This window comes from Ambystoma mexicanum, chromosome 1q, assembly GCF_040938575.1.
Source record: "Ambystoma mexicanum isolate Mex_15411 chromosome 1q, UKY_AmexF1_1, whole genome shotgun sequence".
Classification (NCBI taxonomy): domain Eukaryota; kingdom Metazoa; phylum Chordata; class Amphibia; order Caudata; family Ambystomatidae; genus Ambystoma; species Ambystoma mexicanum.
In genome coordinates this window covers 159,398,763-159,424,750 of record NC_090922.1, presented here as the reverse complement: position 1 = coordinate 159,424,750, position 25,988 = coordinate 159,398,763, and the positions used below count along the sequence as shown (strand labels likewise).

Here is a 25,988-nt window from a genome sequence, read left to right as displayed (position 1 = left end):
ATAAGAAAATGCCACGATTAACTGCTATACGTTACTTATTCATTCTTATTTCTTTGACTATAGATTGAAATCCTGTTATTGGAAGATTTAAATAGAACTGGAGCCTGATGAAGGGATGATTCCCAAAATGCATCAAACTCTTTCATTTCCTTTATATTACAAATATTTACCTCACCCAATTCTTTTCTGCCATTATTTATTCATAAATATTTTTTTGATGAACTCTTTTTTTTTTAAATCTCAATCTACCTTATTAAGTTATCTGATTGTTGATTCGTATTCCAGTAGTGATAGTGTGCAGGGGACACGAGTGTCCATTAGAACTGGAAAATTGTTTTGCTCAAGAAATGGGCATGAACAGTGGTGAGTTTGCTAAGCACGAGGGTGGGGATTAGAGTTATCGGAGAGTGGTGTGTAAGAAAATTGATGAATTTTCTGAATGTTGAGAAGGTTAATTTGAGCAGCAGGGACGGTTGTAGCGGTAAATAACTGCAGTCGCAAGTCACTATAAAAGAGGACCTGGAGCTTGCGAGCCTTGGACAAAGGAAAAACAAGGTCAGGAGGGGGAGGTAGGAGGAGCTTGTACATATGGCATTGGAAGCCAGGAAAAGATTACATCTGTTTTTGAAGAGGTTAGGATGAGGACATGGTAATCTGTTTTTCGAGATGGTGGGTTCAGAGGTTTGCAGGTCCCAGGAGATTTTAAAGTCGCAACCTTCCAGGTAGGAGGGTACCCAGGAGAGAGCAGATTTGCAAAACCCAAGGATCTGGAAGGTGAAGAAGAGAGAAGAGTGATCAACTGGGAAAGATGGAATAGAGATATATAGGGATGAGTATTGAAGAGAGTTTGGTGTGGTGAGCTTTGGTGAGAAAGTTAGAAACATGCATGAGTGCAGTCTCGGTGGAGATTGAAGTCAATCTCCACCCCATTATCCTCAAGGCATATGGTTGAAGAACACCCACTCAAGATGATAGTTTCTCATGGCAGTTGGGCAGTTGGGTCAGCATAGGGTTTGCAGATTTGAAGGAAGCAGGCAAGGGTCCAGTGGAGAGGGGTTACAGAGCTCAGAGAGATGATTGGAACTATCTCTTTGACTGTCTGAGGAGCAAATGGGACAACGGTGGGTTGACTCTATGCAGAATGGGTATTAATTCGGTAGGAGGGGTAGGGGAGTAGTAGTTGAAAGTACAAGGGTTAGGATGAGAGATGGAGGGCAGAAGGAAGACAGGGGCAGAGGGTTTGAAGGGCTCCAACAGTGTCATGAATTGTAGAGGTTTTAGCAGAAAAGTAGTGAACAAAGTCAGCAGAAAGGGAATGGTCAAAGGATATTAGTTTAGAAGGTGGGAGCAAAGCTTGGAGGGCAGATTAATGTTTGTAGGGGTGACTGTATTGGAAGGGGATTAGATTTATGTAATAGGAGGATTTGACAGAGTCCAGTGCACAGGAGACATCAGCAATTGTTTTGTAGGGTAGGTGTAGGCTGGGGTGCAGGATTTGCAACATCATCATAGGTCGAGGCACTTGTTTGTTTTGAGGGTCTGGATCTGAGAGGTAATCCAGGAATGAGTACGGGATGGGAAGGTGTGAATGTGCGCACAGGATAGTGTTAGTAAAAGGGAGTCATAAGTGCATACTGAAAGTCAGAAAAACTATGGGCAATTGAAGAGGCATGAATAGGGGAGGGAGATAGGCAAGAAGTCCTCAAATCATTAACATAGTGGGCAAGAGATTAATTCTTGAATTTCCTCTTGGACATAGACGAGGGGAGAGGGTGCAGGGACCAAAACGCTAATGTGAACAATAGAGTGATCCAATTGTGACTCCTTTAAGAGTATCCTGGATATTTCAATGCGGTTGTGGCAAATCCATAGTTTTTATTCAGCTAATATGACCCAAAGGGGCAGTGACGGAACTATTAAAACAACAAGATGTTGGTGTTATACTTTTAGATTTTATTTATTGTGTTATGGTTTCGTATAAACCTTTTGCACAGTATATACTTAACTTGAATTTAACAATTTCAATTTTGATTACATGTTAAGAATGAATTTACAACAACAGACCCTCCAATACATACTAAGTTTGCTAAGCATTAAAAACATCTGGAGTGCAGTGCATTACAAAAACATGGATTTAGCCATCAAAATTTAAAACCTGTTTTACAAAAGCTAAAACAGCAATACATAATGAAATGTGTTGCCCGTTTAAATTCCGAGGCCAGAATTGGTCTCTCATTAACATAGATTCTTGATGAACAAATCATCTAAACCAATACAAACACAATGGAGTCAAAGATTCACATCCAACAAATACATGTGTTTAGGTTTTAAACCTTTAAGTGACATAGTCTATCAGATCAAATTATCCCATGTCTAGTACCTTTTATCTCCTTTGTAAGAAACAGATTTAATTTAAATCTGAAAAAAACAATTCTAAAATCATGTGAAGGATGCCTTTAATAGATAGCGGGGACCAACATTAAAAACTTTTGTTTCGAGTTTAAAATGATAAAATCAGTGATAATTCATAATCTGTTCCCTGTTGCAAATCCAATCATGTTCATAAATATTTATTTTCACATTATCCAGATGAGATAGCAACTCCTCCTTAGTGGAATCTACTGCAAGTAATTTACAATGTATTACCCAAGATTCTAAAACTTTACTAGTGGTGGAGCCCAATTGCTCATGTAGCTTTAAGAAAAGACAATCTGATGGGGCAAGTAACAGCTTACCATACAATTGGAGTAATTTCCAATCAATTCGAGTTTTAAGTGATACCAACACAAGCGCATGTTGAACTATGCCAGTTGGTGGTCCTGAGGCAAGGCTAGCGTTTTTCTCCATACAAATGCCTTGATTTAACCCCAGTCGACCTCAACATTTCACAATTTCAGAACCCAAGATCATTTTAGGCACTATTTTCTGCTGATAAAATTGAAAAAGGGGGAGATGGAAAACTGACCAAAGTGCCTATACAGCATCTGCATTTGGGGGCCACCACTTTAGCAGAGGTGGGTAATAATCTTGAAGCTCCATGCTTGTTCATTTTATCATAAAATGTAACTTCAAGATACCTAAACTGATGCACAACCTCAATTCTACAATGGTCCAAATACCAGTTAGTAGTCTCCTGCTTCATACTAGCTTGATTTTTAGCTTTCATTATCATGATTTTAGTTTTCTACATGTTCACATTTAAATCAATGTCTTGCGAATATCTACTTAGAGCATCCTGGCAGCGCTGGAGACCCACTGGCGTCAGTTTGCAAATAATTAGATCACCTGTGTATATGCCATACGATGTACACGGGTTGTTCCAAGGAGGGGGTGGGGTGTGAGCATTAATATTGTACACAAAAATTGCCAGAATGCCAAAAAACAACTACCTTCTCTCTTTAAATCTTCTATCAGTAATAATACATTAATTGCAGCCACAAGTAGACAATACAAACAAGTTAATGCTGTGAGGAAAGCCATTCTTGATTTAGAGTGATGGGAGGAACTGTCAATAGCTGCCAGATCCAATAACTCCAGATTGTTTTGGACTTTCGTGAATAGTGGCTCTAGGCATTCTGAGAACCCTAAACAAAGTTCTAGCAATGTTTCTGATTTGGCTTATTTTAGTAATTTGTACAAGGTCATTTCTTTTTGGACGGCCAAAGCATCTCCCTAGATGCAGGCAAGTCCCACCAACTTGCAGGTACCTTGGAGGTTGTTAGAGCTGCCCTTACTTCCGAAGCTGTGGCTCATAGTCCTGGATCTGAAGGTATACCTGTTGACCTTTTAAAAATCTGACTGTTTTCTGGGAACCTGTACTCACCATTTTCTTTAATACATTCTTGGCACAAGGAAAATTTCCAGATAATTGGAAATTGGCTGTCATCTTCCCCATATATAAGAAGGGTTCCAGAGATGTCCCAATGTCTTACAGGCCCATTTATCTGCTTCTTTCCCAGTTTAAGATCTTTGATAGGGTTATTTTGGCTAAATTTCAACTGTGGGAAATGTACAAATTCTCTCAAAATTCCAACTGGGTTTGAGGGATAGACAAGGAACCAATGAGCAATCTTCCAATGTATACCTGGTGCTGGAGAAATTGATCTTTTTGATGATCTACCTCACCTTTATGGACTTGAAAAAGTCCTTCGTCAGAGTTAATAGGGACGTTCTTTGAGATTGCCTTATGAAGTATAATATCGGTTCAAGACTCGACTATTGTAACGCTCTCCTCGGAGGCACATCCGGCAAAAACATTGCCAAACTCCAGCTTGTCCAAAACAATGCACTTAGGGCCACCACAGGATTTCCGAAAAAGGATCACATATCGGACGTTAGGAGACAGGTGCACTGGCTTCCCGTTAAACAGAGAGTTATTTTCAAAATCCTCTCCATTACCCACAAATGCCTCCATGATCTAGCGCCCCCTTACCTCACATCCACCAGGCCGTCTAGGCTAGCCTACACCAACCTGATCACCAAGCCCAAAACATGCAGAGTGCGTGCTGGAGGTTCCAGTTTCCCAGCTATCGCTGCCGCCCACTGGAACGCACTCCCCACTCACATCAGGGCTATCAACTCCCACTTAGCGTTCCGCAAAGCCATCTAAACCAGTCTATTTGTGTGAAATGTTCATGCCTAGCATTTGCTTGGTACTTAACTGAAACCTATGTCTGCTTAATGCACTTGCAACCTACCGCTTATGATGTAACTAAGTAACTGCATGTTCTAAGTCGTTTTCCTGCCTGCGTACACTTTCTTGAAAAAGCGCCTCAATGCCCGTGGGCTGTAGTGCGCTATACAGATGTAAAAAATAAAATTAAAATAAAAATAAAATAAATAATTGCTCGGCTGATCTTATTAGTATACTGATCCTCACACACCATAATCTTCAAGCCTGTGTTAAAAGTGGTAGAAATGGGCATTGGTGGAATGGTTACCAGTAGAGTTGGTTGTCAAGCAGAGGTGTGTAATGGCCCTGATTCTGTATTCTTTATACATTGATAGTCTTATGCCGAGACTTGAAGCTTGCCAAGCTGAGGTTCCACATTTCAGCAACTTGTCTGCACCCATTCTTGTTGATGTGGATGACTCTGTCTTGATAACAAAGATGCTGCGTGCCGTGCTTTACAAAAGCGAATAGATTCTTACTCTAAATTTATGAGTGGACCAGAACTTGAAGTTAATGTGGCCGAATCAGCAGTGATGCTTTGCAAGCCCCCATTTTCTTGCAGGCGCAGTGGATCCTCTCCCTCCTTTTTTGTTAACAGGATCAAACTAAATTCTGTTGGCCCGTTTGATTAGTTAGGAAACACTTTTTTTTACCTTGTTATCCTGTACAAATCATTGTATCAAAGGAGCAAATTGTATGGTGCAGGCCATTCGTGCATTTCATAGATTTGCTTAGTCTTACAGATGTTCTCCAATGGAGATAATATTCAAAGTATATTATACCAAAGCCATTGTCACTGACAAATATGGTATGGGCCTCTGGGGATACAGTCATTTTTCGCAGCTTGAAGTAAATAAAAATATGTTTTTGAAACTTCTGCGTCGCTTGCAATTGTCTGCTGCCAACTTTGCCGTTCATTAGGAACTAGGGCTTAAATATTTGGGGGATGAATTTAAATTGAAGCCTCTCTGTTTATGCTTATGCATTTGGGGACATTCTAAAGTTGTTCTCTCAGAAAAAATATTTTCTTGGCTGTTGAATTCTGCAAAAAATATTTTTGCTATTCCTTGGCTCGCCCATGTCAAGAACCTGACAAACATGATTAATTGTGGTTCTCTGCTTACTAAACATACATTACTAAAAAAGGGTGAGATAAAAGTATACCACAATAGGCTTCGGGCGAGAGTGAGTGCTGAGAAGGAAGAATTAGAATTACGGAAAATTGCAAATTGTCAACATATTTTGCTGTCCTCGAATTCTCCCTAAAATGATCTGTTATGCACCAATCTTTTAAATGAACACTGTTTGATTACCAGAGCCTGCTTTAACTTACACCGTTTTAAATGTGTTATGGCAAATTAGGCTTCTGGTGATCCAGAGAATGTTATATGTGATTTGTGTAATAATAGTCTGGATAATATTTTCCATCTGTTATTTTTCTCTCCAATGTACGTCAGTGTTTGCCAAACGCACTACAGCACCTTTACTGCAAAATTGTAAGTTTTGTCAATGTAGGCCTGAAGTGCTTTTTGTTCTCCTTGCTGGCATTCCTTTGATTTCCTGGACGCTATTGTCTTTTTTAAGGTCCGCATTAGCAACTAGAAGAAAGCATTTAATTAATTATTAAATCTTTGTCTTATATCAAAGACCTTTTAACTTATTTTCAAGATTGGAGTTTTCTGATTGGATGCTTCAATTGGTTTGCAATTATTTCTTATGTGTCAGTGATATTGATTTTATTGTGGATTTTACTGATTTTATGGTATTTCTTATGCAATGAATGGAGTGATCAGAGGGAGAGGAGTAAATGGAGAGGTCAAAAGAGCAGAGCTAAGTACAGAGAAAGACAATGTCAAGAGCGTTCCCACCAGAAAGTGTTAGCTGGTTTCGGAGGAAGTACTGTTAAATTGTATTCGTATAATGCTGCCTTGTTATGAATATTAGCCGAAGCCTATTCGCGCTGCACAGAAAACCGCATTTGAAATGTTCCAATTTCTAATCAACTTCGCTGCCATTTTATGAACTATCCGCCATTTTGATTTCAACTCATGCTTTGTGTCCAAGTTTTGTCTGCGCTCACAAGCCTCATCCTCATATAAACAATGATACAATGTAGAACAAACTCAAACCGTGTGCTTTGGTTGTAATATATTGTGTTCTTTCTTGAAACTAGGCTTACAGTGAGCTGGAGACCAAACACTGCCATTGTATCTTCATGGACAAGCAAACTTGTTAAATATAATAAACAATATTGTCATATTTGTCATGTGAACTGGGCACAAACCCTAGCATGTAAAGGAAAATGGTTGGAAAAATGTATAAAATAACCTGCATTAAGATGTCCAGCACTCACACCGCTCACTGTGTCTGCTGTTATACACTGCAAGGTGTTGGGAGCCAGAGAGCTATCTGTTTTGCTTTGAATCTGTACAGAAATAAAAATACTTCTATCTTTCGACCCGTGATTGGCATATTTCATTTTGTGGTTCTAAGCCTCAATATTTCTTTGGTCTTTCAGTAAAGGGTGGGTTCAGATAGGAGGGAGTTAAATTCAAGGTGGGTGGCTGAGGAGGAGGGCTTGGGAAGGTTACAGCCCCCCAGCATGCCAATCAGAATCTGAGAGGTGCCTCAAGCAAGTTCAGGCTTGGTGAGGTGCTTTATAAAACATCTGGCCTTGTGGTGCCCTGAATGGTTTAAAATGTGTTTTTACTGTTAATGAATAATATGCTTTAAATATGTAACAATAGCATTTCTAGTTAAGATGTTAATTCCTTGGCAGCAGAGGTGAAAGGTCAGCAGAAATCCCAATCCATTCAGGAAGGAATGATGCCTCATAACGGAACAGTTTCAGGTAGGGCGAATCAGGTAAGGTGAAGTTGGTGAGGTAGATAGTCTCTCCTCCGGCGAGGTAAGCTATCCAGTGGCCAAAAGTTCCAATAGTCATGATGGTGTGGTTACAGTGGGCGAGAAGGGCAAAGTCTCTTTTGGGAGAATACTCATTGCCATCACCAGAGAAGTAAACATCTCCGCTGGAGGCATCAATGTTCTGCTTACACCACTTCATGTCATTGCTTGCCACCACAAAGATAGGCTCTTGGTACTTATTTCGGAAATATGTCATAGCCTTGTCCAAATAGCCTTTGTCTGCCACTACTCCTTGCCTTTCTCTGGCCATAACTACAACATAATCTCCCCTGCGAACGTGGACCCCTACATAGGTCACATTCTTACGAGAGCCCCTCAGGCTTTCCAGATGCTTATTGACTTCCTTCTTAATAGGTGGGTGAAAGGTAAATTCCCTCCGGATCTCATCTCTGATATGGTGATAGAAGGTCCATGAGTTGGGGCAGCCTGTGAACTGCACATACTTGCCTTTGATGTGCTTGTGCTTTTCTAACATCCAGTCGGTGAGCCAGTATTTCTGCCATGGAATCTGCTTTTCTTGAATTTCATTCAAGTGTGGCAAAGTGAGGTTAAATAGAGGGCACAGCATGCGCACCATGCCTGGCACTATTGCTGCCGGCCTTCCATGAAGCTTAGCCAAAGCATACAAGATGGCATACTCGCCCATCTGGTTACCCAGGCGGTTATTGGAATTCATGGTCCATATACCATCAGGAAACACTTCAGACACGTTGGAAACATCATTCTGTGTAGTGAAAGTATGTTCGAGGAAGCTGAGGGCTTTGCTCCATACTAAATCCTTGGTGCAATTGATGTGACCGGATATTATGAAGATTCCAAGGAGGCATACACACACAATAAAACACCTCTGCATCTTCTTCTTCATGCTTTTCCTTCTGCTCGGTCTTCAGTTTCTGGCCAAAAAAAGAAGAAAAAGGAAACATATATTCTCAGATTTGATGATCTCACTAGTACAAAAGAACTATCTTGCATAGATATGAGCCCAACAATCATGTTCCAACACGGGATGACCTTTGTTACCTAATCCATGGAAACCTGTGCTGTGCCATGCTGGGACTCTGAAACACACAACATCTAGAAACACCTTCAATGGAAGGAGAGCATCTGATTCTGAAAGTATTCTACATGGTAGCTGTGGAAACAGAAGCTGACTTCTGCATTTTACAAGAGACATCTGTTGCATGCAGGGGAGCACCAGCGTTAGTACCTACCTGCTGTGGGGTCTGCTGCATACAATGCTAAAGGTACACAAGGTGTAGTGGACAGGGAAAGAGTAAGAGCTAGGTGAACTCACTTTCATTCTTCCATTGTTCACTCTGTGACATGGAAAACCAACTGCCGGCTGCAAATGTGCTTTGCAGGCAGCATTTCTTTAATGGATTTTTACGGAATCTGTCTCATTTCAACCAGGTGCAAAATCCAGGTGGATTTGGTAGGAATCCATTTGTTTTATGCTGGGCCATGCAGTGTGGTGTGTGATATGAGAACAGCCGAGCCAGCCAAGGGAACGTGCGTTGCCTGTGTCGCGGCAGGTATGAACCATACCCTGTCCCCCCCATCACAAGTCCACATCACCGGCGAGATCCTGCATTTTTTTCATCACACTGTGGGACACGCCTACTGCCTGAACAATGATGTACCAGAGAACTCTCATGAGAGAGGGAGACAGCTTGTCCAAGTCGGGCCGGAGCACAATCAGTTTAAACTTAAGTAACGTTTACAGTCACAAGTCATTCATTTAATTCATAAAGACAATACAAGAACACAACACCAAAAAAGCACAAGATATAATAAATTCAACCAGGATGAAGATTATGAATCATGCAGCTTTCCCATTATATTCTTCTTCATAATGCATTTATTTGACAATTTGTCATGAGGCAGGCATACAAAATATTCATATTATGTACAGATAACATTCATGATAAATCTGTTAAATGCCAATAGTGCCATACTATATAATGAATAGCCTCGTTAATGGGCTAATAATACAACTGAAAGAATTATAAAACTAATTATAACACTGAAACACATAATACATATTCATAACCAAATAGAAAAACACATCTAAAATCCGAGTGGAATACTAATGTCAGAACCGCTTTTAAATAAAACCTCTAAATCTAAAATACTACTACAAGTCAAGAAATCCATCCCAACAAATACAATAACTTAAAGTGGAGGTGTTTAGCTCTTATGCGCCATGCGCTGCACAGAAAAGTGGACACATTGGGCCTCATTAGGACTCCGGCGCTAAACCATGTTGCTATTAGCACCATGGTCCATGGCGGAGTCCGCCATGGTGGAATGGGGAATTACCACCCCATTCCGAGGTTGGTGGGGCGGTAATTCCCCATGCCGCCATGGCCCTTCACCATTCCCATTTTTGCCCCATAGGGCTCAATGGAATGGGAAAGGCGCTAATTACGGTACCGCAAATTGTGGTACCGTAATTAGCACCAAGGTACCTTTGCAGGTCCCTACTTTAACGGCTGGTAAAACCAGCCTTTAAGGTCGGGTCCCGCAAAGGGACCTCGTAATTAGGCGCTAGGTGTTTAATGGCGCCGCAGCCTTTTACGGCACCGTTAAACACTTAGCGTCTGGGTCATAATTAGGCCCGTAATGTAGTTTAGTGAGATCCTCTGTTTGTCCTACTAATATCAAAGCACATTCTAGGCAGCGGATATTAGCAGCGTTAAGAATGGGCCTCGGATATTTAAACCCAGGCATCCTGTAACTGGTGCAAAGAAACTTGAAATGGAGCAATGTTTCATTTCCATTGTCGCCTGCTGGGCAATCATCACTACCTTGCCCATCCCATTTGCAGGCAACGCTCGCAATACTCATGGTATTAAGTCTCAGCTTTAACAAAAGTGTGCGTGCAAGATTAGGGTCTGTTTTGTCGAATTATGTCTCAAAACCCATTACATGATTTCCTGTCAAATATGTTAGACCCATGGACAATCCACTGCATGCATCAAACATATTCCTTTCTGACAACTCAGCTGCCAATGTCTTAACTAGCACTGCACTTGACTGAGTAATAGATGCAGGGTTATTCCATAAGATATCGAGTATCAGGCCCTGCAAATATCCTTTTATATGCATGAACCAGGGCAACTACCCCCTTCCCTCGCAACTCAATATGTGGAATAATGACTTCCTGTAATTGATTAAACCCGGGCATGCCCAAATCCTTATCCAATACAGGACTGGTCTCAAATTCAGATGGTCAACAATTGGTTTCAGACCAAATTCCATGAAGAGTGGAGAGTTAGGATAACTAATGGGCAAGCTAAGTAGATTTTTCAAAAATGCCTTTTCAGCCATTACCATGGTAGGGTGACCAGACGTCCCGGTTTGCCCAGGACAGTCCCGGGAATTCGCCCCCGCCGTCCCGGGGTCCCGGGATTTTTTTCATTTTAAAAATCGTGTCCTGGGATCGGAAAGGGTGAGTGGCTACGGTCCCGGTTTTTGCCGGGACCCGATTTTGAAATTCCGAAATCAGTCCCGGCGCAACTCTTCCTGCGCATGAATGGGGGTGTGAATGCTTTTCATGCCGCCATTTCCTCTCCCTTCCCCTCACCGACGGTCTCCTCCAATGAGAGGAGTGTGGCTGTGAGCACAACCCCCACCTCACCTCCTGCAACAGGCCAGCGGCATAGTAGAAGGACTACTGTGTTAGTATAGTCCTACTTCTATGTATATGGCCTGGCCGTTTTTTTAAAAAAAATATCTGGCCACCCTATACCTGGGCCCTGTAAATTTCAAGAGCCGGAGAAATATCTACCCTGTCATAAGTATTGTAAAATCTCTTGATTACCCGTCAGTACATTCCCACGTTGGTCTATGATTTCTCTTTTTGAGAGGCCCAATGGCCGTTGCTGTTAAACCTGACCTCTAAATAATCATAGAATTGGACAGGATCTAAAACATTACCATTAACCTTCACAGCTATTCTTTGGGGCTTGGCGAACCTGTGTCTGAAGACATGAGCTCTAGTACCTGATTCACAGACACCTTTTATAATGGTGCAATCCCATAGGAAAACAGTCTGTGAATCAGGCCCTAATAGTCTTTTCAGTATTAACCTCGAATTGGAGATCACTACATTTAACCATAAAAGCATTCATTTTTACTCTCAACCCTTCTGGTGAGGTGGCCACAATTACAGCATCGTCTGCGAAGAATGATGCTGGTACAGATTCACTCCCCAGCTTTGGTTGGTCAAGGCAATTCTCCCATAATATCCTAATTACTTCATCCATATAAATCAAAAATAGTGGGGGCGGGGCGTGACTGCAACCTTGCCCCCTCTTACTATGGAGAAGGGCTCAGTATTTGCTTCCCCAAAGCCATAATGAACATCTGCAGCATTATGGACGTAAAGTTGTAGGATGATATTTAGTTGCTCGGTATCCCTCTTTTCGCCAAAACTGACCAGAGAACATTCCTTTGCACCCTGTCAAAAGCCGCCCTGAACCCACAAGCATAACTTAAACCCCTGGTCCATCATGCTCTTTCCTACCTGAAATCCATCCTATAAGGGGTCAATGATGTCATTTTCTGTAGCCCAACTTTGGAGGTGTTCATGGATAGGTCTGTCAAAGGTCTTCCCTACACTATCTAACAGTGAAATAGATATATAATTTCCCGGCCAACCCATCCCACCCTTTTCAAAAATGGGGATGATGGTAGCACTTTGCCAAGAGGTCAGTATTCTATTGGAATACAGTGCTGCATTAAAGAACTTCCTTTATATTCATGTATCCTTCTCCCAAAAAATAGGCCCTCATGCCACAGGACTACCTGGAAACCTCTTTGTATCCTGGCTAGCCAATCCAGTGCTGCCACTGCCTTTCCTGTTGATTGCAAGCTCCAATCACATTGAAAGGTGTTAGCAGGACACCTACTCAGAGCCTTTGTGATTTTGTGCTTGATTAAGGTCCCTATCCACCGCCCCATGTATGGATGCAATTCAAGGACAGCGCAACGAACTATAGACATTACGACTCTAGGGTTCCGCCCTTAAACAAGATAACACCACATTAAAAGCCGCAATGTCCTACGAAGGTGCTGCATGAGCTACAAAAAAAAAATGTAGTCCTATTCCTCCTCCACAAAGTTTGACAGGGACCCAAGAATGTTGCCTACATTGAAAAATAGAATTTCTTTTTTGACCAGCCCATTTTCACATGACATAGACAGGATAGGCTATATGTTGAGTAACATTGGGATTGGGAAGCAGACTTTGCAGATTTTGAGAAGGCCTTTGTGGAGGTGTTCCAATTGCCCAACCTTGTTTCTAATGCCAAAACCAACGTGTAGACATCAAACAAGGCCCCCAGGACCTGATTCCGTATATCAAGTCAATTTCACCAGCTAGCAGCTGATGCACAGTGGCCAGAGGTAACAGAGAGAATTTGTCATGCTGTGGCTTAACAGAAGAATAAAAGGATGAGATGGTCTACGTCCCTGAACCAGGTCATCTAGAATCATTGATTGATCAAGTAATTCTGATCGACCAGCACCTGTCTGAAAGATGTAAACTCAGAGACCTGAGTTCTTTAAGACGAGGCAGCAATACTTAGAGGAGGACGGGGATGCAGAAATTACTCAAACATCAATAATCAAAATAACTCAGAAAGTTGACAAAGTTTGGTTCTATTTTAATATCAATTATCTAAAACAGGGAGTTACAACAGACATCATTCGACGTCGCAAAGCACAGTCTCAAAATGATTTAGAAAAAACACAACTTTTATAGCTGGAAATCGTCATCACTGACGCCATGTTATGTGACAAACTACAAAAACCTATGAGTAACGGTGGTTAGCTTTCAGGGAACATCTAAGTATACCTTCTATATAGCCGAGGGTAGTCATTAGGTGTCTACGTCAGGTGGGCAACTAAGCCCATCCCAAGTGAAGGGTCATCTTCATCGTCACTAAATAGATGATGATTCATTGGTTACACAAACTATAGGGCTCCTACCTATGCGGCTCTCTACAATTGGTTTGGCACATTTGCACCCTTCTGGAATATTCCACACAATAGCAGCACGCAGGCTAGCATCCCAGCTGCATGGAGAATAATTCTTCATAATTCAGAGCTGCACCGCTCCAAATCATGGTCTCCTAACATGTGACCCGGCCGAGCAAGACAATGCACAGCAAACAGCACTGGGAAATGGAGCCAATCTCATTCCACCAGAGAGAGGACCACAACACGGATGTTACAATGGGAGACAAGTGTTGTACAGAGCGAATGATATGATATGATATTTTATTTATATCGCGCTCATACACAAGTGTTTCAGAGCGCGACCAAGCAAAGGGAGGGGAACAGGAGAGAACAAAAATACGATCTTACTCGGCCCAGTGACATTAGGATCGCGCAAGTGCATGGAAAAGGTGAAGGAAAGGGGGGTGGAGGGGGAAAGTGCATGGAAGGGGAGAAGTGGAAAGTGCAGAACAGAGGAGAGAACATAATAAATAATAAGTGGAATAAATACATAGATAAATAAATGCAGTGAAAAGGGTAGTGCAGCCAGACAAGTGGTAAGTGCATAATTAGTCAGATAGGGTATATCGGTTAAGTGCAGAAGAAGAGTGGGGGACTGTATGGGTACAGATACAGATCACAGTGCCAGGGGTGGCCCATATGCAGTGCAGGAGGGTGGCAGGGTGAGCAGGTACCTTGGCCTGAAGGACAGAGGGTGGCCAGGTGCATGGTGCTGAGAGAGGGAAACAGATCAGCAGGGGAGAAGAGGAGAAAAGGCGGAAGCAAAGAGGAAGATCTTGAGGTGCTGCCAGAACTGGAGATGGTTCTCCTCAAGTTTAAGGGTGGTCAGAAGGCTGTTCCAAAAGGAGGCCCCAGCCAAGGACAGAGATCTTCCCCACCTCTTTTGTTTGAAAAACAACCAACCCTGAGGGAATTAGAAGTAGAGGAGCAAAGGGCTCGAGAAGGGAGGTATTTACAGGGAGATAGTTGAAGTTATTTCTGGTCCAGCACCCAGAAAGCCTTGTGGACAATGCATAGGGTTTTGAATTTAATCCTTGCATCCACTGGAAGCCAATGAAGGGATTTCAGAGCTGGAGAGACACAATCCCAGGGCTTGAGGCTGAGGACAGGTCTTGCAGTCCTGTTCTGGATTAGCCGTAAAGGGCAAAGAGTGGAGGCAAGTAGATTAAGAAAGAGGCTGTTACAATAGTCCAACCTGGAGAGAACCAGAGCTTGGGAGACAGTGAGCATCTGGGGGAAGGAAAGGAAAGGCAGAGTGCCTCTATGGAGGTGCAGTAAGAAGTTTGATTTTTTAGAGACGTCAGAGATGTGTGCAGAGAAGGAAAGTGTGGAGTCAAAGATGACCCCGAAGTTCTTAGCCTCGCAGGTAGGGGTAGGAGGAGAGGCAAGGGAGGCCGGCCAGAGAGTGAGGGGAAAGGATGGTGACAGTGTCCTGATGAGGAGGATCTCAGTTTTGCTGGCATTTAGACAAAGATCGTTGGCAGCACACCAATTTTGAATGGCAGATAGGCAATCAGAGATCAGGGAAGGCGAGGAGGTGGCTGAAGGAAGCCTGAAAATGAGTTGGGTGTCATCAGCATAGCACTGGAAGTTTTAGCAGAAAATGGAAATGCAGTAGGTGAGAGTTGCCAGGTATTGGTTGAAAAGCCAGGGCGCGATGTTAGACCCCTGGGGAACACCACAGGTAGAGAGGGAGATAGCTGATAGGAAGGACCCAAGTGCTACCTGGTATGGTCGATCAGAAAGGAAAGAGATCAGCAAAGCCCGAGCCTGATCAGTGATACCCAGGTTGCCACAGAGACAATTCAGTAGGATGGTATGGTTTACCTTGAGCACTCTCATAGACTAAGGTGGTACACACAAGTTACAATGCAGACACATAGTCATTCTTATTACCTTGAAAAGGTACACCAAGAGCTGCAAACCTTTGTTGATCCCAAGGCTGGGGATGTCAGCTTTAGCCAATCACAGTTTAGTTTCATAGGGGTGGGTAGCAACGGGCAAGAACCAATGACAAGACCCTCGCACTGCAACATTGTTATAGATAGTGACTTGGGGATGGACCAGGCCAGCCAACTTACATACAAGGGCCAGTAGACTACTATGTATAGTGTCCACTATAGGTGGTATATTACTCAGTACCCAATCGGGCGGGCCAGACGTCATTGGGGTACAAAACTGGCCTGCGAGCCAGGAGAAGTTGAGATGTCCATGGATTTCTTCTGTCCCTGTACTGATCTCTGCTGGATAGCAACGGGCAAGAGCCAATTACAAGACCCTCACACTGCAGCATTGTTATAGATAGTGACTTGGGGATGGACCAGGCCAACCACCTGACATGCAAGGGCCAGTAGACTAATGCGTATAGTGTCCACTATAGGAGGTATATTACTCAGTACCCAATCTGGCAGTCCGGACGTCATTAGTGTACAAAACTGGCCTGAGAGCCAGGAGAAGTTGAGATGTCCATGGATTTCATCTGTCCCAGTACTGATCCCTGCTGGTTTTGCTGTAATAAACCGCAGTTTGAACTTGCCATTTGACTGAGTCCTCTGTTTGTCCTGTGGAAGGTGTTGGGCTTTCCGAGAGTCAGCAAACTCCTAGTGGCCCTCAGGCATATCTGGGAGTTTGTCCCAACAAGTTGGTAGCAGAGATATGGTTGGCTGCACCAGCCCGGCACCATGTCGCCTTCTTCGCTGCCAAACCTGAGAGTATGCGGGACCCTCGCATGTTTCGAGATGATGGGAAAATGCATGCCCATTTATAGGTCACCAGGATCCCTTTGTGAATTATCCTGCCCAAAATCAGTGAGTTATCCAGTCAAACTAAGACAGGGAGGTAAGCGCCTTAACGCGAAGCCAGCAGCCGAGCAGCGCTAGCACACCACAGAAAGTAAGTATTGACCCCATCTAACAGCAACTGTGGGTGTGGGAGGGTACTGAGTATTGTGGACTATTGGTTAGTATTGTGGAGTATTGTTGAAGTATTGTCTAGTATTGTCAAAAGTGAGCAGCGACAGGAGCAGAGGTAAAAGTCCTTCTTCCATGTTTAGGGCACATTCGGTCTTAGAGTGAAAAGGTTCTGGTGAATAACCTAGACTATTGACTCGAAGGCTTGGATGACAGAAGTTATGTAAATAAAGGTATTCCTGTTGGTTGGGCGTTTTAGCTTGCATCATAGATGATGGTATCCCCCTGAGGGATAGATAGCAAGGGAGCTGGCCTAGATTGCGGAAGGTGAATCGATTGGTTAAGTTTCCTGGATTGAGCCGTTTCACATGTTAGACGACGCAGCAGGTGCAGTTCCATCACAAGACAACATTGGTATACTCTGCCTGGACTGCAGGGAGACAGCTGTGGGTTTTTTGTGTGGTTCTGGAGTAACAGGCTATTACAGGGCGTACGTGATATTTGATTTACCTATGTTGTTCTGGTAGTTTGGTGACATCACCCTTAGGTTTGCACATAGGACACAAAGAGCTTGAGATGGTGAGCAGCTAGTATTGGAAAGTTGGGATTGGCTGATGAGGTGAACCAGTGGCAGTGCACAGAAGGTGCATGCGCAAGATTGCTGGTGTGCCTGAGGAGGCAGCAGTTGTAAAGGATGGGTGGTGTGTGGATCAGGCCGAGAAGCTGTAGAGTCAGAGAGACTCGTAGAAACTGGAAAGTATTATTGTTTCAAAGTGCTTTTCTCCCTAAATGGCGGACTATCGAAACCCTCGACTTGAGGTCCGGTAAAGGGTATTGACGTGTATCAAGGCAAGTGTGGGAGGATATGCCCCCTCAGCCTTTGTGCAAGACACTTCCACCTTATAAGGGAAAGATCTGTACATATAGTATAGAGTGGTCCAAAAGTACTGAGGATAAATTAACCAAACCATGGCCACCTTGTGGAAGTTTGTTCAAAGACGTGCACCAATCACCATTGACACACATACAATGTACCTACAAGGGGAAGAAATTGATGAAACGCATAGCCATATTTGAGCTGTGGCGCATGTTCCAGGAGGGTGAGGGGGATGCCGCGGGGCGTCAGTGGATGTTAAGCCAGCAGGAGGTGAAGGACCAAGGGAACCATCCCTCCGCACCTCTCCCTACCCCTCCAAGTGTAGCATCCAATGATACAGATGATGAACAGGAACATATCTGATGAGGGAACTAAGGGCAGCAGTGGGGTATTCAAATCCGACATATAAGCCACCACTGCATACTAAGGAGTAGAAGCCGAATGGCACAGGGCAACCAGCTAGTGATTCAGGGGTGAGCAGTGAGTTGCAGCAACACGCGAAGGAGGAGCTCAAGGGCATTAGCACGAACGAATGGATAGCAGCGCAGTTACGTTTAAAGCTTCAAGGAAAGACAAATTGAGAGGCAGCAGGGGTGACCGAGGCGATAGAAAGCTAGAAGAGGGACAGTGACATGACAGATAGGGCAGAGATAATGGATGAGGAAGACAGAAGGGACAAAGATAGGGAGGTGAGATTAGAGGGCAAGGGCAGAGAAAGAAGAGAGAGGAGAAACTGGAGCGGGAAGACAGGGAACAAAGAAGGGAGGAAGAGAAGAAATACTTAGAAAGTGAGCGTGAAGAATGAATTGAGAGAGCTCTTCAAGAAAGGAAGGGGGCAGAAATAGAGATGATGGAGAAAAGGGAGAGGGAGTTGGAGAAGGCAGAGAGATGGAGAGAGATAGCAGAGCAGGAAAAACACAAGTTAGCTGAAAGGGAACAGCAGAAGTTGAAGTTGGACAGATTGGCAAGGGAACAAGCGTGCAGGGAGGAGGACGAGCGAGCAATAAGGGCAGTGAAACCACAGGCAACACTGGATAGGGAAAGGAATAGATTTGAGGAGGACAGATGGACATAACAAGACAGCACAAACTCTCAGGTCAGGAGCGCAAATGAGGGAAGTGGAGCAGGCCTAGGGGCCTGGGCAGGAGGAAGCAGAGGTGACTTGAGAGACATCAACCTCAGCATGAAGCCCAACACAGACTTGACATCGAGAAGACTGAGTTTTGCAGATGATTTTTGTAGCAACATGGACACAGGGTCTAAAAATGAGGACAAATAAAGTGGGGATGAGAGGGGGGAGCAGTACCGAAAACAGTCCACGGTGACAGATAAACGGGTGTCATGGGAGTTCAGGGCGCATACACAGGGAGAAGAGGGATGTGGCTCAGACGAGCAGAAACAACAGACGGATGACTTTTGCACCTCACATAGCACCTATGTTAATAGACTACGGGATCTCCCAGGATGGAAGGGGGAGACAGCCATAGCCTGTTTGAGAGGATGATTGAGTAGAGCTTATGATAAGAACGGGAAAATGCCTATGCTGGTACCAGTAGATGTATGCACAGACGTTGAGGATGAGAGAGGGCCTCGATAAATTAGAGTGACCAGAAGGACAGCTGAGGAACAGAGAGCATATACACAGATGCCTTTATTGGAGAGAGGAGGGGTGCCATGAACTCACACAGATAAAGAGAATGTGAAGTGTAGGTTACCATGGTTGAGCACGGGAGTGGGGAAATGGATTTATGAGATGGAGAAGATGACAGCTGGCCACAGACTAGTAGTAGGTGACATAAAGGGACTGTTAGTGTCGATATTAGGAGACACAGCTGGTGACATATGGAAGAAGGCGGGGTTGCCAGGGGTGACAACACAGAACACAGTGCATGATGGGGCGCCATTTGCAAATTGCAGGGCGGCGGTATGGCAAGCATTAAGGACACAATACCCAGACACGTCAGACATTGGGGCAATTACTTCATGTAAGATGAGGGAAGATGAAGATCCTGTGCAGTACATTCAGGAGATTCAATAGCTTTGGCGCCTCGAAACTCGAGACAAAACAGTGGCAATATTCTATCACATATTAGTGCAGGGATTACCAGAGCCAGTACAGAAGAGTTTGAAGAAACTGGTGCTGATGGAAGTGAAATGATGGCCAGAGATACAGCTCTCGATAGTGCACCATATTAGACTTTGCCAGGAGAAGGTTAAGCAAAAAGCGGAAGACAGAAAGGCAGATGAGGCAAAACTAGTGCAGAGAAAGCTATCAAAGAACACAATGTAAGGGGCGGTTATAACCAGCCTTACCCCACTGGCACAGCAGCAACCAAAGCATCAACAGCCACAACCGTTCGCACTGCCCATGGGAGGAGGATACATGGGGCGGGGCAGCCCGCAGCAGGGGTTTCGAGGAAGGGGAGGCCTACAAAGGGGGCGTGGCTTCAGGCCACAGATGCATCACAGTCAACAGGGGTTTCCAGGGGGTTTTGGGGACATGGACAACAGGTACAGCAGAACCCAGGGGACTTTTCAGGGGGGTTTCTGGGGCAAGGAAGGGAGCCACCACAGTGTTGGACCTGCGGGCAGCTAGGGCACATCTCAAGGGTATGTCAGTTTAGAGAGACGCAAAAGAGCTGGGGGTGCAGGGCCAGCAACCATATCAAGGAGGCCAAGATGATTATGCACAGGAATAGCAACCACAGGGGCAGACACAGGACACATATCAACAAATGCAGCAGGCACAAACACAGGCACAAACACCAGCACAAATGCAGGTACCACAGATGCCGGCACCAATACCACAGTATTTGCAAGCACCACAGATCAGAGGGTGCATACAACAACTAGCACAAATACAGAATGACGACGCACCAGCACATATGGACACAGTAGTGACAGTACCCGTCTGTCGACTGGGGGAGTTACCATGGTTGGGAACAACCCATTTACAGGTAATGTATGTACCCACAATAGGACAGGCCACACACAAACTTGATGTGTCCCAACCTGTCGATCACACCCAAGCCTGCGGAGGAACCTCGCATAGGGGTGGAGATCAGTGACAAAACTTTTTCCTTTCTTGTTGACACTGGGGTGACTAGGTCATGTATTAGGGAAGGAACATTTACATTGTCAGGCGATGCCTTGAACACACTGAACTGGATTCTCTGGGACTCGGGAAATGGTTCTGTTTACTGATAACAACTCACTATTGTTACGCTCACCTGGTCTCTGCGGAGGCGTTGGGGCACGGTTTCAGCCCTCCCTGAACTTGAATCACCCCCTTCAGGCCTCTCCCTCAGTAGAAAAGCTGTGAGCAGTGGTACGTGGTGATACTGCTCCTGCATGGAGATAGGAGTGTATGAGTGTGCCAATCTGTGATTGTTGTACATATCGAACACTTCACCCGAAAGTACAGTTTCTGTGAACATACACCGGCCCATAAAGCTCACCTTTGAATTATGGAAGATAACCTCTCCGTCCTGCTACTTCTGGCAGGGGTGCGTCAAATGGGAGCTAGTTCCTTCACTGATCCCTGATAAGGATTAGTCCAGTCCAGCTGCGACTGTGCTTCTCCTTATAATTGGTAAATCTTTCATGAGCTCTTGTGATGCTGTTCATTCTGTTGAATGTCTTTATATGTTGCTCCTATTTATGCCTGCAATAATGTCTCTCTTCTGTTTTCTTCCCTTAGATGGAAATGTGGCCTCAATGCAGCTGTGAGATGCAAGACACTGCCGGATGGAAGATGGATGCTACCGCAATGTTCGACAGCAGGTAAGTGATGGTTTAAGGAAAAGCACAAAGTATGGTGAAGTGCAACCTTAAACTGACTGTTTTTTCAATGTCTAACCTTGTCTTCTGATTTTCCTTGCAGGTGCTGCTGTCGACGATGGAGCATGTCGTGCTGCGGTGCCAAGATGAAGATTTCGGCATTCCAGAAAGTGTAAAGATGAATACTTGGTTTGCCGAAGAGATGTACAGGTAAGAGCAGCTTCCCCCAGTTGGTAAGTATGCTGGCAGGACGCAGGATGTCCAGGAAGCAGGATCTTCAAAGGTAAGTCTGACCTCAGGCGACAGTGAGAATTACGCTGCTTGCAAGTGCAGAATAACGCACGCATCTATCTTGAGGATCGGGGCATCTTATATAGCTGAGATTGTGGGCACGCCTATTAGGGCCGGCTTACCGGCTACACCCTGCCAGTCTTAGAGAGTGAGCACGTTCAAAGGCAATCATTAGCAGCCACACCCAAGAATACACTTGGGGCTGCCTAATAGATGGAATGTTCAAGGTTGATGCATCCTGCTTAACCGATGGAATGTTCAAGATTAATGCATCTGAAGTGCTATGTCCATAATAAAAGCTTTTGATGTTAAATGGATGTTGTTCATTACTTTTGTTCATGAGCCTGGTGCCAAAGGCGCCAGGACAGTGTCCACCCAGGTCTCCTGTGAATGCAACCCCTGTATGCCTGTGCCCGTGACTTCATGACCATGACAGCACTCCCCCTCAAGGCCCCTCTCATGGGTGGTTCTCCTACCGGTCCTGGTTTGGTGGGATTATTACGATGGAACTGTCTGATTAAATGCTGAGCATGGACATGTTCACTGGGTTCCCAAGTTCGGTCTTGAGGTCCGTAAACTTTTCAGTCAATTAGGTAATACAATTTTGATCGAACCACCTTGGAGTCCTGGATGGATTTGACTTCATAATCTTGTTCTCCATCTATTACTTCGGCTCTTGCGGAGAACTAAGCCGTGTATTAGATTTCATTGGTTTGAGGCGAGAGACATGAAATACGGGGTGAACTTCTCCAGCATGGGGTCTGGCATGGATTCACATGCTCATGAATATTCCCCGTCGTCAGGCTGGGAATCCTCGGTAAAGAAAAATCAGTATCAGTTTCGTTTCTGATCTGTCTTTCGTAGTAGTAACCAATCACTGATCTCTGCGTCATGCTGACCACAGCCAATGACTGCCATCTCCCTAAGCTCCGCCTCTGGTAGCCATCTTCAGATTTTTACCGCACGTTCAAGTGTTGGGATCCTTGTGCTATTGCTCTCGAGCTTTATTGCGTTTTTGCGCTTTTTCATAGGAAAATTCTCTCTTTTTTCGGTCAAAAGAGCCTCAAGCTCCACCGTTTCTTAATCCGATCAACGGGGACCCGTGTCGTGTTCTTCTACGCCCCTCAAGGGTGAAGATTTCGTCGAGCCACGCTTTTGGAGGACTCCAGAAGTTTCTCAGGCCCATCTCGGACATGGCCCAGGAGAAGGGAAGCTCGACGCCCGGAAAGCTGTTCAGGGTCTGGCCTGAATGCCAGCTTCAGAATGTCTTTAAGGAGGACGAACACTCCCTGTGCCTCTACTGCCTGCATGAGGACAAGACGCACGTGGAGAAGGACTGTGCGTTTTGCGGCAATATGTCGGAGCGGACCATGAAGGACCGCCATCTGCGTCTCGCCAACTGGCTGGAAGGGAAGAGCCCGTCAGGCGAGAAAAAGCTGAAGAAGTCCGAGTGGTCTTCTAAGACCTTTGAGGGCGCGCCGGTGACGGGGGCCCAACAGAAGGCCAAGCACCGCGAGACCGCTGGCACCGGGAGCGCCAAACGGTTGGGCTCTACGGTTGCCAGGCAGGGCGCATCCTCCCCGGCGCCATCAACCACGACCAACGCTCTGGCTCGGGTAAGAGGAAGGCCGAGCACCCGGCAAAGCTCCTGGAGAGACCCCGGTCGAGCTCGAAGGCCCCATCGGAGAGGGAGCGAGGCGGTGACCCTCCCCCCAAGGAGAAGGCGGTGAGCGCACCTAAGGTGGTGAAAGCCTTGATCCACCCTGCCAAGGCCTCTATCGAGACAGTCGCGGCGGCCCTGGCTCAGCCTGTGAAGGCTACACCAGTGGAGGCGACCTCGGGGCCCAGAGTCTCCCTGCCACCGCGGAGGGAGTCCTCTTTCAAGCCCATCGACAGGACCCCCGTGAAACCTCCGATGGAGAAGAAAAGGGGGGGGCAGGAGGTCGTCGTGGATTCGGCCTCAACCTCTGAAGAGGAGCTGATCGAAGTCTTAAGCCACGGCATTGGCGTGGAAGAAGACTAGCCCGTCGGGAGGGACCTCGACGTGGGAGACGACGAGAACGTCGAGGGTGCCGACGAGGCTCCTGACCGCCCGTCGGAATCCCCTCAACCAGTGCCGCAAGACAACTCGGTGGCCATTTTGTTGGCTATACAGTCCTTATGTTCGGAGATAAGGACGAGATTGCCATTACCACCAACGGAGGAACCGCTCCCAACGGGGGACCCGGAGCCAGGCCCTTCTGGGAGCCTTCCTCCTAAGAGAAGAAGGATTCATCCTCCGCCTCCTTTTCAACCATCGCGCCCTGCTCAGCCCTCCTCCCCGTCCACGACCCGTGGGGATGATACGGGGACAGACACGGCCGCGACGGGTACAGACGACGAGGTTTACGACGAGGATCTTCCGTCGTCACCACCTCCCCGGGCTTCCCCGCCCGACGAGATTGGATCGTTTCATGCCATGATCGCCAGGGCATCCGAGCTTTTCCAGCTCTGCCCGGAAGAGAAGAAGAAGGAAGGTTTCCTTTATCAACGGCGCGAGACCAAGAGGAAGACGGTCCTTGCTGTACCTCTACTGGACGATATCTGGGATGAGGGTCTCGCCCTCCTCAAGAACCCATCCACAACGCCTGCGAGAAGGGATCGGTATGAGAAGAAGTACCGGGTCCCGAACGTGGCCCCCTTGTGCCTTCGGGCATAGCCGACCCCGGACTCGGTCGTCTCCGCGGCAGCCAGGAAGAAAGCAGGGGGGGCTTCGGCCTCTACGTCAACCTCCCCCCCGGACAGCGAGGGAAAGAAACTGGACATGATGGGACGCAGAGTCATCTCATCGGCAGCGACGACGATTAAGGCTGCTAACGCCTTGGCTATCGTAGCCCGCTACGACACGGAGTTGTGGTACAAGATCGCCCCCCTGCTGGACTTCCTACCTGACGACAAGAGGGCGGAGGCCCTAGAGATCTTGCAGGAAGGAGAAGTGGCGTCGGACCACGCCATTACGATAGCGACGGACATCGCTGACACCGGATTTCGCCAGTTGGGCAACGGCGTGTGCCTCAGACGGCGTGGATGGCTCAAGGCAAGGAACTTCTGGCAGGACGTGCAGACCAGAGTCTTGGACATGCCGTTTCGACGGGAGCAACCTGTTTGGGAAAACAGTGGACGATTCCCTACAAGCCATCAAGACGGACACGGAGACGGCCCGGGCCCTTGGTGTTCTCCAGCAACGACGGCCGCCCTTTCGGAGCACCGGAGGCAAGCAGGGTGCCTCCAAAGGTTCCGGCGGCGGATATTCCACCTACCGTCAAGCGGCCCGTTCGTCATCACAGGAAGCCTACAGGGGACGAGGCAAGTCGGGCGGACCCTGCCGTCGTCGCCAGGGAGGACAATGTGGCAAAGCCTTGTCGAAGCAGGACTGAACCAGCCATGGGGTCGGGCCCCCACCGAAGCATCCCGGTTGGAGGCCGGCTGGCGAACTTCGTCAGCGTGTGGGAGTCCATCTCCACCGACCGTTGGGTGCTGGACGCCCTGGCCCAGGGTCACGCGCTCGAGTTTCTAAAGAAGTGCCCGTGCGTCCCCCCCCCGTGGCCAGGAAGGGACATCATGTCCCTCAACTTCTCTTGGAGGTAAAGGCGATGCTCAAGAAAGGCGCCATCGAGCTCGTCCCAAAGAGGCTTCGGGGCTCCGGAGTTTACTCAAGATACTTCCTCGTGAAGAAGAAGACAAGAGGATGGCGTCCCATCCTGGACCTACGACGACTGAACAAATTCATCAAGGCACAGAAGTTCCGGATGGTCACCCTCCAGCACGTCCTGGGTCAGCTGGAGGAGGGCGATTTCCGGTCGTTGTTGGATTTGGAGGATGCTTACTTCCATATCCCCATCCTAAAGGGACACCGAAAGTTTCTCAGTTTCGTGGTCCAAGGGCGTCACTACCAGTTCAGAGCCCTTCCCTTCGGATTGAGGTCGGCACCCAGGGTGTTCATCAAGTGCCTCGCACCGGTGGTGGTGCGGCTGTGCCTGGAGGGGATCCACGTCTACCCCTACCTGGATGACTGGCTCATCCGAGCGAAGACAAGGGAGCTCGCTGCGGAGCACACGGCGAGGACCGTCCAACTACTCACGGACCTGGGATTCTCCATAAACGACGCCAAGTCCCACCTGGTGCCCGCGCAAGACGCACTGTTTCTGGGAGCGAAACTCGACACAGTGGCACTTCTGGCCTCTCCGTCGGAGGAAAGGACGAGGGCCATCTTGGGCAAGGTGCAGCGGATGCTGGTTGCGGACGCGGCCAGGGTGAGGTCCATCAAATCCCTCCTCGGAATGATGTCTTCTTGCATTTATCTCATCCGCCTGTGCAGGCTTCGGATGCGCCCGTTACAGGAGTTCCTGGACGCTCGCTGGATCCAGATGACGGGCAGCTTTGAGGACAGGATCACACTCGACGAGAGCTTCCGACGAGCGATCCGGTGGTGGGGCACCCGAGCGCATCTGATGGTGGGCATGGACTTCCA

General features: G+C 46.5%; 1 protein-coding gene across 6 annotated transcripts in view; it reads right to left on the bottom strand.

The window, feature by feature from the left end:
- Positions 1-1,932: 1,932 nt before the first annotated feature.
- The window catches only part of LOC138526014 (galactoside alpha-(1,2)-fucosyltransferase 2-like), a 113,436-nt gene continuing 89,380 nt past the window's right edge, over positions 1,933-25,988 (bottom strand). For all 6 annotated transcript variants that reach the window (XM_069636307.1, XM_069636312.1, XM_069636309.1 and 3 more), the window contains one exon: positions 1,933-8,490. In XM_069636307.1, coding sequence (XP_069492408.1) covers positions 7,437-8,462 — 1,026 coding nt within the window. In that variant the 5' untranslated portion in view covers positions 8,463-8,490 and the 3' untranslated portion in view covers positions 1,933-7,436. The remainder of the gene's footprint in view (positions 8,491-25,988) is intronic.